The 18,161-nt window shown below is 46.8% G+C and overlaps 1 protein-coding gene across 2 annotated transcripts in view; it reads left to right on the top strand.

Annotated features, from left to right (window-relative positions):
* Nucleotides 1-3,622: 3,622 nt before the first annotated feature.
* The window catches only part of LOC142564058 (deformed epidermal autoregulatory factor 1 homolog), a 137,410-nt gene continuing 122,871 nt past the window's right edge, over nt 3,623-18,161 (top strand). Inside the window, exons 1-3 of one of the 2 annotated variants that reach the window (XM_075674878.1) lie at nt 3,623-4,246; nt 7,720-7,870; nt 16,716-16,921. In XM_075674878.1, the coding sequence (XP_075530993.1) occupies nt 3,980-4,246; nt 7,720-7,870; nt 16,716-16,921 (624 nt within the window). In that variant the 5' untranslated portion in view covers nt 3,623-3,979. The remainder of the gene's footprint in view (nt 4,247-7,719; nt 7,871-16,715; nt 16,922-18,161) is intronic. The other variant, XM_075674877.1, reaches the window with a different exon arrangement.

Here is an 18,161-nt window from a genome sequence, read left to right as displayed (position 1 = left end):
AACTGCCATCGCCCCGTTTCAAAGGGGACGCTCCTGCCTTCCATCCATCCATCCGTCTGCTACGCGGTGGGCGGCTGATAGCGGCTGTGTGGCGTTGTAATTAGTACGGCAGCTGTTGTGTTGTGATGAACTGCTTGGCTAGTCGATGATTTTGCTAACACAGGGACAGTGATGTCACAAGGCTTTGATCGGTCACTTGGCTCCAAAAATTGACTGCCCGAACCTATAAAATGTCGGAGCGTGTAGTCCACGCGCTGCTCTCTAAAATAGCGTTAAATAACCGCTCATATTGCATTTTTCAAGCACATTATTATAAATCACATTGTGTATAGGGTTCGCAAAGTACACAACAGTTTCATTGTACACGTTGTTAAATTCGCTTCTGCGCTCTTTAGAAACTTGAAGCCACCGTAATGTTCGACGACAGAACGATTACCGCTCGTTTTAACTCTTAACAGTTCTCCGTGAATGCGTCGCGAGTGCAAGAAGAGAATTACGCACACAGCTTCACTGCGTACGTATCTTAAGCACCACCGATATATGATGCCGCCGTACCATGCAGAAAAGCTAGCTTTACAGTTTGAAAAGAGTTCCGTGACACGATTTAAAGGGACCCTGAAACGCTTTTGACGATTTTCTACAAACGTATTGAGTCGTTAGAGTAGGTCCTTCTGATCATTAATTTACACATCTAAGTGCTCCGCGTAAAGCGTGTAATTTATTATAAGGTTTTAAATATGCACATCGCTGCCGATCGCAGCGCACTGCTCGGCGAAATTTTAAGCCGCCCCTACCCATATGACCGAAATCACCCATACGACGTCAGTGGGGCGAGCTATCCGATTGGCTGACAAGGGCGCGTGATCGATAATTTTTCCAACTTTATGGTAAACAAATGATCTTCATAATAGTTGGAATGTTAGCTGATTTGTTTTTATGAAAAGAAAGTAACATAAAGAGAATGCACAAGAATAATTTTTCAGTACACTTAAGCACTTCCGGCACACAGCATGTGTCGCCTGCTTGTCTTACAACGTACTCCATTTTGAAGAGAGCTCCGCGGTAAGAGTCGGTCTCATGGCGTTTTTCACTGGTCGATCTGGAGCGGCCGCCGAAATCCTCGAGCGAGCGCTCGGGTTTCACAAATCCGAATCGGCCAGTGGAGCGCAAGAACGCTCCGCGGCGGATCACACAGGAAGTCTGCGTACACGTCGCACGAACCGGTTCCGAAAACCATGCCCTACTTCCGTTCTGTACGTTTCCACGGCAACCAAACTCGCCGTTCCCCGTGTGTAATTTGACCGTGGCAGTCGCATAGTCCATCATTTCCATGTCGCGCCCGCAAGGATTGTGCATGGACAACGTGCACAGAAGTCTTCGTACAGCACCTGCGTCACTTCGTAATCGCTGTCGTCAGTAGCGTAGCAACAGGGGGGGCCGTGGGGCCGTGGGCCCCGGGTGCAAGGGCCAGAGGGGGGGGGGTGGTGTCATATACGTCTGAAGACACCCCTCTTTCCGCCGTCTACACCCGGGGGGGGGGGTGACAGAGGACCTACGGGCCCCGGGTGCCAGACGACCTAGCTACGCCACTGGCTGTCGTCCGGGCTCTCATCGCTCGCGAGCGCTACAGCAGCACCGAACGCAGCCATTTTGCGAAGCAACACAATGTTGCGCGTACCAAGCGGGTACCGATTTCGCTTGAAGACGGAAGTGACGCGAGCTATTTTCGCCCGAATCCGCGCCTCGGCGGCGGAGCAAGTGAGAGCGATCCGGCGATACGACCAGTGGAACGCGCGAACCCGCTCCAGATCGACCAGTGAAATTCGGATTCGTTGCCGCGGAGCAAGAAATACTGCTCCGAATCGACCAGTGAAAAACGCCATCAGTCTTTTCGCGAGCACTATGATTCGACTTTGTTGCCTTGTGGACTGCAAACGTAGCGACTGGCAATATGTCAAGCTGCGACATCGTGTCCCTCTGCAAGGCAGCGTACGAGCGAACTGGCTGCTGCGCATCGGACTGCCGCTATCCGATCGGCGCCAGGATTTGCGCGTTTGTGGCCGTCACTTTACACCGGAAGATTACTAACGCAATAGCGTTTCCCCGAGTCCGGTATTAGGGAAAACGCAAGCGCAAGGGGGCAGAGTCTGGCCGCTTGACTTTGCCGTAACGGGATGAGCCATGAGATGAGCAGAAGGGCAAATGCGAATGGTCTGCACGGTGCAGCCACCTCGTGGCACAGAGCTCAACCATGCACAGTAGCAGCAACGAAGTGTATTCTTCTTTGCTGCTGGTGTGTATTTTTCGCAGGAGTGTAATCATGAACACGTTGTTTTTATAAATGTTTAAAATCTTTTACACTTGGTTAGAGCAATATTAGCGCTTTGTTTGGCTGGTTAAACGCTGCACCAACAAGTGTATGGACCGCGCTGACCGATCAGGCCGCTCACGTACGTCTACGCTAAAGTTCCTTCATCAGCTTGAGTTTATGCCTACAGTCGTTTGCCGAAATGACCAGCTTGCCTGTGGTTACTGGAATACAAGACACGTTCGGCGCTACGACAGAATGCTCGCAACGCACGCTGCTTCGATAGCTCTCGCTTGGGGTCGACGGCCAAGCGGCTAGCGGAGCGGTCTCGCGCGGGCGGGGGCGGGCTCCAAAACAACCGGAAGTGGACGATGTGACGTCGCATCGTGACGCTGAACCAGTGAAGGCGGAGCTTAGCCCCACTCGCTCGGCGAACGAGTTGAGGAGGAAAAGCATGGCTAGGGAGGAGGGTAGCTTCTAATCGCTTGTAGCTCCATTAATACGTAACGCTTCACTTAAATTGTGGTGCGAATGTTCTACTTAAGCTGTACCCTACGCGTCTACAAAATTTGTCCGAACCGTTTCAGGGGCCCTTTAACAGTGCAGCACGTTTTAAGGCACTGGGATCGCTTTTGCCAGCTCTCTACTGAGCTAGACATCTAACGACATTAAAAACAAGATATGCTCACCTTTCCTTGAAACAGAATTGTTGTGTATAGGGGGCGATCCATCTATTGCACATATCGGGCGGAGGACTTACTCGTAAATACATTTACTAGATCATCTGCCTTTCACTATGGCACACAGCAGTAAATCCTAATGTCATCTACAACATTAGGCTATCTGTAATCAACTCAGAAAAACTAGATTATCATATGAATCTTTTAAAACAACTTTTCCAGTCTTTTACGGAGGCTAGGAAAGGGAAATTTCTTGCCGTTGATCTAGCATTGCAGCTGCCACCTGTGCTCGTTGTTTACATTTCTTGCACCGCTCCTCCTCTTCTAGTTTCACAATTCAAACGCAAAGCATTCGCAAATATGTTTTCTTTTGTATATTTGTGAATTTATTCATTTACCGCCAATACAAGCGCTTTGTGACTGCCGAAATGGCAAGACAAGCGCTGAACAGATCGCAGAAGCAGACGACAGCGAACAGGTTATAACTAGCGCCACTCTGCTCTTACGTTCTTTCCCTAGCGGCGAAACGGGCGAACTAGACCAGGCGTGCTGGAGGAGGGAGATATGATCAGATCTGGAGTTCAGTGGGTCGTGCTCGGAAATGCGAGCGCAAGCACGTGGCGAGCCGCGCCAATCCAATGCAGAAGACAGAGGAAGAGGGAGATCGCGCCGCCCCCAAAGTCATGACCACCGTGGTCATGACTATAAGTTCAGCGTTACCGACGTTTGCCATGGAGTTGGTCCAGTCTGGTGGTAACATTGTTTGCGGGTAGTAAAGTTTGGCCAGCTGGTTGTGTGTGTTTTGTAGTTTGGCCCTGTTTGACCCAAGTGTTCTGTTGTCTGGCAGCACGGATTGCATCACTGCAGAAAGTGTGTGCAGTGGTCAGACTGCCGGCCCTGAACTTTGAGTACCAGCGATGAGTCTCCACCGACGCTTTTTTGCGAGTGCGTTGTTTGTGCTGCCAAGTATGAAAGTTTCGCTGCGCGGAGAATGGTGATTATTATGGAATCGGGCGAAACTTCTGAGACGCCCGTGATTATGGGTTTCACGGAGGACCCGCCGAGCGCCGACGAAACCGCCTTCTCTGAGAACGAGCCGCAGACGGTTAGCGTCAGCGTGACGGACCACCTGCCGAACGTCCTTCTCGCTACGTCGCAAGGCATCATCACATCCGAGCAACTTCACCAGGCTGGCATCAAAGCCACGCATATCGTTATCCACGATCAGAGTGCGCTAGACGTGTTCAAAACAGCACAGGTAGCTGTCTTTCTTTCGAAGTACCATGTACACTGACTGGGTTGTTAACCGAATACTATGATATAATTGATGAACATATCTATAGCTGGCTCATCACCGCTCCGTCGCTGTTCAAATCCATCAGAGTTGCATGCTTTCTTTTTCTGCTGCGCTAACTTTAGTGGCTCAGACTGCAAAAATTCCGAGTTTTGTATGCATTAGCTTGCGACGTCCGCACGCTGTTAATGCACTATCTTTTTTTTTTCTTCATTCGGATAAGAGAGAAGGCTTACTAATGAAATATGCGCCGTTTCTTAAGGAAGTATCTTCCAATGTTTACATGCTTAACTTCTAACATCACGCCTCGTGATATTGTCTGACAAAATCATTAGATTTTTCTTAGTTTCTCTTCGTGCACGCATCATTCGTGATAGTTAAGATCTTGCATATTAAAGGGCACTTAAGGATTTATTAAGTAAATAAGCAAAACGCACTCCTCTTTCGCTCTCATAATGCATACAGGAAAACATTTCTGGCTACGTTTATAGAGGTTCATCGTGAAATTGCCAAATGTTGCTTACATGCTAAATGGGCCACAATAAACTACCCACAGTATGTTACGCTGCAGCACTATGCAGAAAATTTTCTTGCTGGCAGTGTTCAGAGTTACTGTCTAGAGACCTTGAAATGATTTTGATAGTTATGTATGAACATATTAGAGAGAGGTAACAAAATGCTTGCGTTTTGCTTGGGGCCCCAACAAAACTTGAGCAGACCCTCGGGTACACGAGCCACTACATCTAGGATTGCCAATCATCCCAAATTTAGTGGTACGATCCTGACTTTTGAGTAAATGTCCCGTGTCCTGACCTGTCCCAGTCAGGATGGCCAAATGTCCCGACTTTTGTTTATTTTTACTGGATAAGAATAAATAGGCGAGATTTCCTTTTTATAATGTATGACAGCTTGTTTGCACATCCTTCTTTCTTGTGTTCAGCTGCATTGTTCTAAACATATAGACAGTTTTGTTCTCGTGGTTCTAGTTTTGTTGTATGCCCTAACCAAGTCGAACTTCACTTTGATCTAAGCTGAAAAGTCCTAACCTGTACTGTGCCCTAACCATTCATTGTGTTAGTCAAGCAACTAAAAAAAATTTCAACTTTGTTGCATTTAGACTGCGACTCATGGCACTGACAGGGTTGTTCCTTGGCATCAACTCCTTTGAGCTCCTCTCCTGCATCCCCACTTCGTCTACTGAAGTGTTGTCAACCCTACTTGCATCTCCTATGTTATAGAGAGGAAAGGCAGGGAGGTCAACTGAACGAGGGACCAGTTTGCTACCCTGCAAAGGGAGTAGGCGAAAAAGAGAAAGTGAACGCTGCATGCATGCTGGAAAGTTTACAGGAGGACTATACTCGCAGGCAACTTTCTGTGGCTGTGAAGGGAAAGCTACAGAGGCGTAGCTTCAGCACATGTGTTACTGTGTTTGACAGCGCTTTTGGTTTTATGAAAGGGAAAAATTGTCATCCACTTGAATGTAGCACAAAGCTACAAAACAAATCCATACGGGTTTCTCAGCAAGAAAGTTTCACAGTTGTGGAAGAATTTATCCTGCTCTGGGATTCAAACCTGGGACTAGTGTCTTTCCGAGGTGGTCACTCTACCGTCTGACCTAACCAGGTGTCTAGCAGATTGCATTGTGAGGGTGAATCATTCGAAAACTCGAAGCAGTGGAGCAGATACTGATTCAGCATAGCTTGCACATGCAACAATGTTGCATTTACTGAGACATGGAACAAAAAAGCAGTAAAATAAGTCAAATTTGCCATTCAATGGTGCATTAAATAAGGTGTTTGTTTTCTCTTTCCCAGCTTCAACAAATGTGGATAAAAATGTGGGACTACTTTCAGGAGCATCTAATTTGTGGGCATTTTGCCTTTGTAGCTTTCCCTTCACTGCCACAGAATGTTGTCAGTGAGTATGCAAACAGTCATTCAGGGGCAAGATTGCACAAGCATCCTGAATGGGATAAAACAGTGCAAAGGACAGGACAAAAGCAGAGACAATGTAGTCTAGTAGCTTTCTTGCTGCTGTGCTTTTGTCCTGTCCTTTGTGCTGTATTTATCCCCTTCATCACGAACCAAACAGCCCAATTTAGCACAATCCTGCAAGCATCTTGCTTTCTCGACATTTGCTTCACATCCTGTCACTGAATAGGTAATCTTCAATTCGTGCTCCTGCCTCGCCATGCTCACGACCCCTGACGAAAGCGCTGCACCAGTGAATCAAATGCACACAAGTGAACATTCAGAAAGTGAGGTGCTTGTGCGATCGTGCCCCAGGCTAGTAGAAATGCACTAGTGCGTGTGTAGTGTTTTGTGCCAGCAACAGATATGGCCATAGTCCCTGCCTGTCGGACTTAGCTAATTGTCCTCAGTACAGCCAGTTCAATGTTGTCCGGAGAGACAGATGTTGGACATCGTAGTGAGGACAGATACACAAGATATGTGCAGTGGTTTTGTCACGCCTGCATGAATCACACATCCAGCTGTGGGCCATTCTAGGGTGGTTAGAGTTAGCATTTGTGAATGCTACCCCCAACTATAGTCGGTACAGAAACGTTGCTTCACAGCAGGAAAGGTTAAATGGTACTTATAGCCGTAGCAAGGGGTCCAACTTATGCAGCTGGCAATTGGAGATACTTGGAGAACTTCAGAAAACTTGGTGTCTCTTTGCGGGCAAGCAGACAAAGTTCCCTTGCAGCATTTGTCCTTGCCAAAGGAATTGGAAGTGTCTGGGTGTCTTCGCCGGGGAGACCGGGAAGCCTTGTCGGCAAAACTAACGATGTTAGAGTAACAGCCAGAAGTACTAAAACTCTCGATTATATTGGTAGGAGAGGTTACTGTGAACATTAAAGAACAACTTTAATTTCGTTGAATAAGTTGTGTAATTTATAAACAAATTTTGTAGATTTTGAATTTCTACCAATCAAAATAATGCCTCTACAGTCCTTCTATGCCAACTTTGTTCATTCTGTGTAAAATGGGGGTTTGGATCACACTGGTTTCCCATTTGAAGTCAGGAGTGCTTCAGGCATGCTGCTACAATAATAATTTTAGTAGTTACTTTTAGTTACCTTTAGTTAGTAGCCAAACAGTAGTGAGAGCAGGTTCCAAGAAGACCTTGCCCCTTGTATGCTGCTCTAATACTTCTATGAAAGTTCTTTGGATTACTGTTGCACAGAGAACGATGAAAAGCGGACAATGGAGAAACCATTCTGTCTGCTTTCATCAGCCAACCAGGTTGACTGATGTGACCATAGCTCTCGTTGCACTGCAGTAGGATGGAGTATAACTGTCATTGCGGGATCTACACATTGCCACTATTTTGGGTCCCCCTTGTGTATAGGTGTAAATTTAACTCTCTCAGCTGTAAGCCTTAAGTTTATTTCATCATTTTATTCGTTAAGTAATCTTTGCATAAAATTCATGCAGGCATCACTGGCAGCCCAGTCATCTAGTGAGGATGGCTCAGGAACTGCCCAGAAGTACAAGTACAACTGGGATGAGTCTGTCCATGAGCCGGAACTTTTAGTGCGTTGCCGCAATGTGTGCGGTCACCTCCACAAGAATAAGTTTGGCTCAGGTCAGTGGAATCAGCCTGCTAAAACCAGGCCTTGATCAGTGCTACACAGGTTAACATCATTTTAGGGCACTGAAAGATTCTTGGCGTGGCCAAAAAATAAACACAATATTTTGAAACTCTCGCATTATTCCACATATACTCCTGAAGCTTGATGCACTTTGCACAACATTTCAGTAGCTCCTTTAAACCATTAAAAAAATTGTGCAGGTTACTGGTTGAGAAGCTGCTCAGCCATAACTATGACCTCAGGACTGAAGTATCTTTTTTTCTTTCAAGCCTTTTTTTCTGTGTTCTGAATAAAAAAGTAAACATGCAGAGCAAGATCTAGTGAGTACAGTGGGTGGTCAATGCATTTATACCTTACTTTGATAAAAAGAAACATTGTTCTTGCACCTCTATGTGCAGGGCTATTTTCCTGTAAAAGTGAACACCTTTCTGCAACTTCCCTTTTCACTTGCTCTTTAAGACATTTTTTCATTGTGGCAATAAGTTTCAGTAGTACTCTGCGTTCACTGTACGACCTTTGTGGATATAGTCGATTAGTAATATCTTTTCTTTATTCCAAAAATATTGTACCCATAACGTTCCCGACTGGCCCTGACTTTATTATTTGGCCATGGAGGACTTAAGCACCGCTGCTGCAAAAAACTGCTCTGCAGTTTCAGGATTATAGTGAAGCTGCAACATTTTGTCCAGAGTGACCAAATGGCTGATCAAGTCATTGGCAGATCGCTCAGAATGCACCAAAATGAGCTTTGATGCTTCCACCTTATGGCACTTTTCATTGGCAATCAAACATTTTGGCATCCATTTTTACTGACTGCTTATGCATTGCCAACAGCTCATAACTTAAAGATGTGACTTGTTCCCTGGATATACTTAGTGTCGCAGCAAGAAATTTAGCATAGATTTGTTGACCTCCATGTATCAGGTCGACGACACAATCAACAATATAAGGAGCTGTAGTGGTTGAAGGGCTTGCGGACCTTGCTACATCTTTGGTTCCGAATAGCCACATTGAAATTGTGAGCGCCACTTCTTAACAGTGGTGTGTAGGACAGGCACTTTTCAAACCCCATGTTCTGCTCACATTTTTCATAAATTTCCTTTGAAGTTTTCTTCTGCAGGAGAATAAATTCTTAATAGCCTGACGTTCATAAGGCAAAAAACTCTGCATTTGCCTTTGACATAGCTAAGCCTACTACCTGAAAAAAAAAATGAAATTAATAATCAGACATGTAAAATTCTGCACTCTGTCACATGAAAGTATGTTCTTTTTGATGAAAATTAACAAAGTTATACACATTATTTTTGGAATAGGTTGGGCCGAGAACTCTGCAGAACCCATTGTTATGATCAGCCTGCAGGGGGTACTGCTCTGCAAACCTATCTCAGCCCGCTGCACTTATTTCGATCGACCCGCGGAAGTGGCGTCCTTCAGAGAACCGGCGACGCCAACAATGCTAACCAACCATGCACTTCCTTCAGAGAACTGGAGACTGCAGCAATGTTAATCAACCATGCACCTCGTTCGTCGAGTCGATGGCACCTGCAAGTCAAGCCACGTTTGGCGGACCGTGTATTGTTACCTGGTTCGCTGTCGCCTTCATGACCTATTCGCAGCAAGAGAGCTTCTCGGAAAAGGGTGTTTTGCGGTGCATTTTTCCTCGGGCCCCAGAATTCGTCACAGTCTGCTGACACTCGTGGCGGCTACCGGAGAAGTCAGCTCTGGAATTAAGAGGCGCTGGCTGGGGTCAAGTGTGAAAACCTAGCTACGAGGACCCGCTCAACTCAGTGGGTTCTAGGAATCCAAAGTGCGTATGTGAGTGTGTGAGCCCTCCCCCTCGAAGGTGGGTTGACCAAGCCTCCAACGATTGTAGACGGTCCAATTGGACAAAGGTTGGACAGCAGTTTTCCTACATCTAGGGAGGACAGAATGTTTTTAAGTAGCTGTGTGCTCGACAAGCGGTGTGCTTGGAGCTTGTGTGCTGTGTGCTTCGTCTTGCGTGCTCCATTTGGGAGACATGCTAAACTGTTAGAATGTATCTTATGTTTTAATGTAAATATTGTAATTAAATCCTGTACTCCTAGTTCCCGCCCGACCACAAACCTTACATCTGGTGGCAGCGGTGGGATCGGCCTACAACTCGTAGACAGAAATGAGAGCTCACGGACTTTGGAACATGGTGACCGACCGGTATCCCGATCAAGTTGGAGGCAACTTGGGATTGACCACCTCTTACAACTGACTGGATACGGTGGAGGACTGATGATATGTGCTGCTTGAGTGGGTAAGCGTTTGGTTTTGGCTGTAAGATTTACCAGGCTTCAATTTCTCTGTGTTTGTAGATTTTAATTGCTAGGGATCATTTACTTGTATTCTGATTTGCGTGGGTATCGCAGCAAGTATTGTGTTGAAGCAGAGCCAAAGCTTAAAGTAGCGACCATGGTCCTATTGTGTTTGACGAGAGCTGACCTGTTGTGGTTGTGTGAAGAGGTCGAGGCAGACATAGAGGAGGACTTGACAGAAGGAGAAATTCGTAACACCATTCTCCAAAGTGACAGTGATTTGAAATTTATCGAACATCTAGGTAACTGAATTCTAAGCAAAAAAACGGGAACAGAAAGCAATTAGGCAAGAACAGGAAGAAATGAGGCAAAAACGGGAAGAAGCTAGGCAGAAACTGAAAAGAATTTCGCAGGAAGAAGGCTTAACAGAAGTAACGAGGCGGTACATTGCTGCATTGAATAAAGAGATTCAAGGTTTGGAGCAGTCAATTGAACGGTTACAACAGTGGCTTGAGAAATCTGTAGACTGGACGCAGCGAAAGTAGGAGGAAGTCTATAGCAGATTTTGGTTGAAAACCCAGAGAAGGAGTAGCACCTGCGAGATTAGCCGCACATTCATAGGTGAACTCGAAGTGCTAGCAGCTAACGATACCTTAGTGGCAATAGAGGCCGTTAAAGGCCGTAGTGAGAGCGACGAGGTGCTGTGCCAACAGAGCACTATAGAAACGGCTAGGCCAGCTGTGAATGAATTGGCACAGTCACCACGTGTGTGTGTCGCATGTAATGTTAACAAGGTTGTTAACGAATTACAGAGTACTGCTGACCCGACAGACACGAGCGCCCATGTTGAGATAACTGTCGAGTCGGATCTGCGTGCCGAAGTGCAGTGCCAGCCGGACGATGCGGTTGAGGGCAGTTCACAAGATTGCGAGCTGCGTGGCTCAAGGGAAGACAGTTGCATTGTTCAGGGATCGGTGCAGCTGTCCGCCAGTCTAGGTAGCCAAGAGAGGGACGATTTAGTTAAGAATCATTCGGACTGTATGGGTGACACAGCGATTGAGACCGACAAGCTCTGTGCCGATGCACATTGTGAGCTGGGCAATGCAGTAGAGGGCAGTTCGCAAGAGTGACAGATGAAGCATAGCTCGAGTAAAGACTGCTGCATTGTTCCAGAGTCGGTTGAGCTGTCCGCCAGTCGAGGCAAAGAGACAGTTGATTTAAATGAAAATCACTCAGACCGTGCAGGTAGGAGAGCGATCTGGGCAGACGAGATGTGTACCGTCCAGCACGAGGCGCGAAAAGGCGGCATGAAAGGGACTTCAAAGAGAAAGCAACGTAGAAAGAAGCGCAGTAAAGATCGGAAAGCGGTAAATAAAGTAGCGCAGCCAATGACGGCGACAGGTGCAAAAAGCCAGGGCGCGAAGAAAAAAAGGTGCGGTCATCGTCGACGACGTTGGTGCATCAAGCACGTTCGAGCCACCGGTCAAAAAGACACCGAGAAGCATGTTCTGCATGGACAAAGGGCACGGGGCAGTTATGTTCCTCGTAGTTCCGTCTTTCTTTTCAGGGTGCAGCATGTAGTGCGAAGGAGCGCAGGGTGGCAAGACGAGACGAGGTGGCAGGGAGTCGTGACGCGGTCAGTCGAGTTCGTGATGGAAGCCTGACACCAGGACGCAAATTGGCAGGAGACTGTAACGTCTTGAAAGAGCTGATAGTGTGTCGGCCCTTTTGTTGCTCCTGGGTAGCCAGAATAGCTTTCGAACTGCGACCACCTCGAGTAAGACTCAAAAGTATGAGTCAGTTGTAAACGTTGGGAACGGAAGATGAAGACAGCTTCCATAGAACTGAAACATGTTGTTTTGTTTTATTTTTAAGCATTTGAAAATTTTCGCGATTTAAAATTAAAGTTTCTTTCAGTATGTAAGGTACGAGCTTTGTGTTTTCGTTTTAGAAGCTCCGAGATTTGAAAGATGAATTTTATGTAGACATTTAGTTTCGCGAGGTGTTAAAGGGACACTAAAGGTTACCAGAAACTCAAGTTAAAGTTGTAGAGCAATGTTCTAGAACGTCTAAGGCGTCAATATAATCGCGAACAGAGCTTTAGTAACCGAGAAATTGAGGTAAATGCATGACACGATTTGAGACCCCCCAGCGACATTCCGGTACTAGCCCGATGACGAAAGGTCTCCTCATAATTTGTGTTACTAATACTCAACTACTCGTATTAAAAATATCATTTCATTCGATTATAAGCCGGAAAAAATGCTACTTGTCTACGTCTATTCGATTCTAGGAAAAAATAACATTTTGACGTTACCCTTCAGTAATATGGGTGTTCGAAAGGTTTCGTTTTCGCTCGACTCTGCGCCGCGCACGCTTTAGAGTTTCAGTAGTTTCGTTATCGCGTCGTGCTGTGAGGGTTCTGCTCGCGAAACTTTCATTTGGAACAAGCAGCGAGAATGCCACGTCCGTGTGATGTCGTGGGAAGCCCTCGTTGCTTTCCCGCTCCGGAGAGCCGGTGTCGAGGCCGCCGTCGTAGTACGCAACGACGCCGGCAGTGCGAGCCCTCAGAAGCAGGTCGCGCTCGTCGGTGCTCAAATCGCTGAAGTTGAGCCCACCATCGCGAGCCAATCTGTCGGTGTCAGGGTCCATTGCGACGAGCGTCGAAGTTAGCGTCATAGAATGAAGTACCAGCTTATGGGCGTCTTGCGCTGGAGTGTGAGGTATAGTAGCGGCGCCTGGTGGCGGTGCGGGAAACGACATCTGGGTCGTGCCAGCTTGGGTCGTATTGAGCCCTGGCTGTGGCGAAGCACGTTTCTAGGCCGAGTTTTGCGTCGATTCGCACATTTTTATGCCCTGTTGCGAGTGCGAAAAGGCTCGTCGCTTCTCATAGACCACGCCGACCACGCTGCGAGCTCGCTGCAGCCTATAGTTTAACGAAAACGGACTCTCCGTGTGCCGTGGTACGTAATGTGGGACGTAATTCGTTTCTCCTTCCGCTAGCCACCTTACTCCCGCTTTCGCTCTGCTGTCGGCTCTGTCTTGGCTCTGTTTCTGGCCGCGCGTTCGCGTTTTGCGCAGAAAAGCCGTAGCGCCGTCTGCGGACGCCGTTCTACTCACCGATGGCGCAACGTCACTATGAGACCATGATGTCAGTTCTCCTCGATCGGAGGGCGGGCGATTTGAACTGCGCTAGAGGTACGCGGACGCTTCAGAAGGCATTTTCTCTTAAAATAAGTCTCTCCTTGGCACGAAACAAGCGTTTCGAGGTTTCTGGGATGGTATTTCAACAGTCCACGTTGACTTAATAGTAACCTTTAGTGTCCCTTTAATGAACGAGTAGATAGGCTTTCTTTTTTTTTGTGAGTAACCTGAAGGTCAAGGTTATCGGTGAGAGGCCTATGGTAACGCGCGTGAGTATTAGTTAACCTTGTTTGTTTTAGAAGTGTTTTCGAAGTTTCAAAGGTGAAGCACATAGGTTTTCAGTAAGTGCATAATTTGCACAGAGAAGCGTTCTTAGTTCCATTAACACATGTCCTGTGTGGACAGAAGGAAGCAGAAGGTTTAGGACTGGGTTGCTCGTGTGTGTTAAGGGTGGCCGCGTTCTGAATTCTCTAGTAAGCATGCGTGGAACTAGTTACTAGAAGACAAATTTTTTTAAGGGTTCTGCGGAGTGCGTAAGTGACGCAAGTTTAGTTGTTTGTTCAAGGTACGTGTCCTGTATGGACTAGAGAAAAAAACGAGAGTAAGCTTGATGAAACGTATGCGCACGATGCAAGTACGCATTCTGAATAGGGACCACAAAGCTAGCACGATTGTGATTACGTACCTATGGAGCTGACCAGACTTCAGTGGCACCAGTACATGCGATAAGTATGCCACTGCGGTAGGGTAAAAACAGGCTGTTTGTAAAGTTCGGCTGCTTAAGTTTTCGGGTATTAGTGGTTGAGAGCCTACGGTTTAGTTCTGCGTATACCTTTGCTTTTGTGCAGAACGACAGTCAGACCTGGTTAAACTCGGGGGGAACCTGAACGCTCGCTTTGCGGCACAAAATTTTGGGGCCAAAATTTGGGGTTTCCAGCTGAGCAGCTTGCATTGAAATTTTTATAGGAAGCCTGGTGGGTTAACAGCTGATTCCGGGCGTTTGCATGCTGAGTGGTATTGTGTTGCCGGTATCGACTCTTCTGCGCCGGTTGTTGTGAGATGGTTTAAGGCATTCCGAGGGCGCAGTGTTTGCGGAGAGCTAAGCTGTATTCTTGCTTGCCAGCCATTCTCTTCCTGCCCAGCGGTTGTCAGCACTGGCCAGTTGAGATTGTCCGGGCCATGGAGGAGCTGTTATGATCGGCCTGCAGGGGTACTGCTCTGCAAACCTATCTCAGCCTGCTGCAGTTGTTTCGATCGACCCGCGGGGTTGGCGTCCTTCAGAGAACCGGCAACGCCGACAACACTAACCGACCATGCACTTCCTTTGGAAAACGAGACCGCAGCAATGTTAATCAACCATGCACCTCGTTCGTCGAGTCGACGGCGCCTGCAAGTCAAGCCACGTTTGGCGGACCGTGTATTGTTACCTGGTTCGCTGTCGCCTTCATGGTCTATTTGCAGCAAGAGAGCTTCTCGGAAAAGGGTGTTTTGCGGTGCATTTTTCCTCGCGCCCCAGAATTCGTCACAGTCTGCTGACACTCGTGGCGGCTACCGGAGAAGTCAGCTCTGGAATTAAGAGGCGCTGGCTGGGGTCAAGTGTGAAAACCTAGCTACGAGGACCCGCTCAACTCAGTGGGTTCTAGGAATCCAAAGTGCATATGTGAGCGTGTGAGCCCTCCCCCTCGAAGGTGGGTTGACCACGCCTCCAACGATTGTAGACGGTCCGATTGAACGAAGGTTGGACAGCAGTTTTTCCCTCATCTAGGGAGGACAGAGTGTTTTTAAGTAGCTGTGTGCTCGACAAGTGGTGTGCTTGGAGCTTATGTGCTGTGTGCTTCATCTTGCGTGCTCTATTTGGGAGCCATGCTAAACTGTTAGAATGTATCTCATGTTTTAATGTAAATATTGTAATTAAATCCTGTACTCCTAGTTCCCGACAAAGAGCCAGGTCCTCCCTACAACCTCGACACCGAAATACAGGGTGTAAGGTTTGTACCTTGCACCCTGCATTTTGAGTGCCTAGCATCTTGACTTGGCAGGCATTACTGAATCATGACTGGCAGCTTACTGCTTATGTTTGAAAAGAAAAGTTTACAATCATTGTATTCTACCAGTGCTAACATATTGGGTAGAAACTTGGAGGTCAACAATAAAGCTTGAGAAAAAGTCCAGGGCAACGCAACAAGCGATGGAACAAAAACATATTGGGCATATAATGTGAAGAGACGGGAAGAGCAAGTGGGGGTAGCCAATATTCTAGTTGACATTAAGAGGAAAAATGGAGCTGGGCAGGCCATTTAATGTGTACAGCAGATAGCCGGTGGTCTATTAGAGTTACACAATGGGCGCCAAGAGAAAAGGAGTACAATCGAGGAGGGCAGAGAATTAGGTGGTGTGATGAAATTAGGAAGTTTGCAAGCGTAAGAGAGGGGCAGGTTATGCAATTAATGATCGCTAGAAGAGGCCTTCATCCTGCAGTGGGCATAGATAGGCTGATGATGATGACCTTAACTCTGTCATCCAAGCTCCTGTCACACAGGTATGCTTTTGGTATCCAGTGAGTTCTGATTAGTTCAGTGCAATATAAGATATGTACTCTTTTGTTGAGCAGTATGCTTAGAAACAAAGGGGAAAAACAAAACTCAGCTGTTACTGTATGAAAGAATTGTTGTTTTATAGTTGAGAAGGCCTTAGGGTCATTACAATTCGTTGTGCCTTCTTGCTTTGCCTCAAAAACTTTTGAAGCTTTGTGGTCTGAGATGTAGTCTCATATGGCTTGTAAGTAACAAAAAACACAAAATTCCTCTGTTGCCTGCTCTAGCTACCTGATTTGTTTTACTTCCCTTGCAGTAAATGCCAGTATGGCATACACTAGGTGCTATGTAAATAGCCACCTGAGGCAACACTAACAAGTTAAAAAGTTTGCTTAATGAATGGCTTTCTCTTTCTTGCTTCATTTGGCTCTGAACAACTTTATTGTAATGATGATGTCGTAATGATACCCTGCAGCATCATCTCAAATAGTTGTTCATGCCCCAGATGCTGATCACTGCTGTGATATTTCAAGAGAAAACAGCATGGCACCACTGTCTATACAGCTTTTGAGTTGTCATCATGGTAAATGTGAAATTGTACGTGGAAGTGACTCCTCCTGTTTGGTATCAGTGACCTAATTTGCCTGTAGGGATTCATCATGCATTAGTTTGCTCTCCACCACGTGAGGCATATGGGAACACCTGGAAGGGATGAAATGATTGTGACCACTGTGCATACTTCAATATAACAAGTTCTTGTGGTGAAGTGCAGTTCTCAGAGTAAGTTCCAAGTTGCACTTGAGGCTGTATGACCATGTTTGCAATGTGATGCTGCTGAATATTCATTTAATCAGAAAGGTATCCGCCTTCCATTCCAGGAGGCAGGGGCCGCTGCATCAAATCTGGCAGTCGGTGGTACACACCATCAGAGTTTGAGGCCCTGTGTGGGCGGGCAAACAGCAAGGACTGGAAGCGCAGCATCCGCTATGCGGGACGCACTCTCCTGTGCCTTATTGAGGACGGCATCTTGATGCCACATGCCACATCTTGCACATGTGCTGCCTGTTGTGATGACATGGTCGTGGTGAGTATTCCAAGTGCCTAGCTGACCGTCTTGATTGTGCTGCCAGTCCAAGAACAGCACTACTTGATAGGGAAAAGTTGTCATTCAGTTTAGAGTAGCTCAAGCTTAGAAAAAATTATAAGACCAGATGGGTTTCTTTGAAAGCTTTACAGTCCAAAAATTTTTCCTGGTTTTCTCAGGGGTTAGAGCGACTGCCCTTAAAGGTCTAAGATTTCATCCCAGGACCAAGATAAATTTTACTTAACTGCAACCCCGTTTCGAGAATGCTTTTTATCGCTTCGGTGACAATTCTTTCCTGTCATGAAACTTCTTACACCTTGTGAATTTCCACACAACTAATTTGCTGTATTTCTTCTTCTTCAAAGTGTTGATTAATTTGTCCTCATGCTGCTATCTGTTAATCTCCTGGTCACCTCGGAGCAACGGCCTGGAATGGCATTGGTCCTGGTTTTGATTCCGGACCAAGACAAATTTTTCTTTGACTGCAAAGCTTCCTTTCTGAGAAATCCACGTAGGTTGTATTAGGTGAAGGAGATTTTTTTCCTTGTCGTAAAAGTCATCAGCCGTGTCACGTATAGCACGCGTTTCCTCTGCTTAAACAGCGAAAGTGAGAAGATGAGCATCTTCTTATGCAAGATGCGCAATCTTGCCTTGGGCCTTCCCCCACTACGTCTATGGAGAAACTCCTTCAATTGGGTGTACACAACCTGTGAGAGGAACTCGCTGAAGCGCAATGTACCAGCCAATTAGAACACCTGGAAATCATGACAGTATGCTGGGCTACGTTACGCCTGATGCGATACAACATGTAAGACAAACCGAACTGTAAGCAACGAATCTCACTGCAAATCATGAACCAAGTAGAAGGTTCTCTTATCTCAAAAAAGATGTACCGGGAACACAACGCAGCATGAAGAGAGGCGAGAGAGAGCGCACTGCAGCGGGAAAGAGGAAACAGTCAGATACACTGACACAGCCAAGTCCAGAGGCAGGCCGGCATACGCCCTTAGCGTAGCTAACAACCTAAAGGAAGAACTTGCAGCGACCACAGTACATGCAGCACAGGCAATGCGGAAGAGGTAGCACTAGCCCTAGCAGCCACGACGGTCAACTCAGTCCTGGCAGACTGACTAAGAGCATGCTGCAATGGCATGATAGGCAGAATATCGACAGCCGCCCTATGCATCCTTGAACACTCCAATCCCTTACCCGAACTGTACATACTCTGGATACCGGGATA

Source organism: Dermacentor variabilis, chromosome 11 (genome assembly GCF_050947875.1).
Source record: "Dermacentor variabilis isolate Ectoservices chromosome 11, ASM5094787v1, whole genome shotgun sequence".
NCBI lineage: Eukaryota > Metazoa > Arthropoda > Arachnida > Ixodida > Ixodidae > Dermacentor > Dermacentor variabilis.
This window is presented reverse-complemented; position numbering and strand designations above follow the sequence as displayed.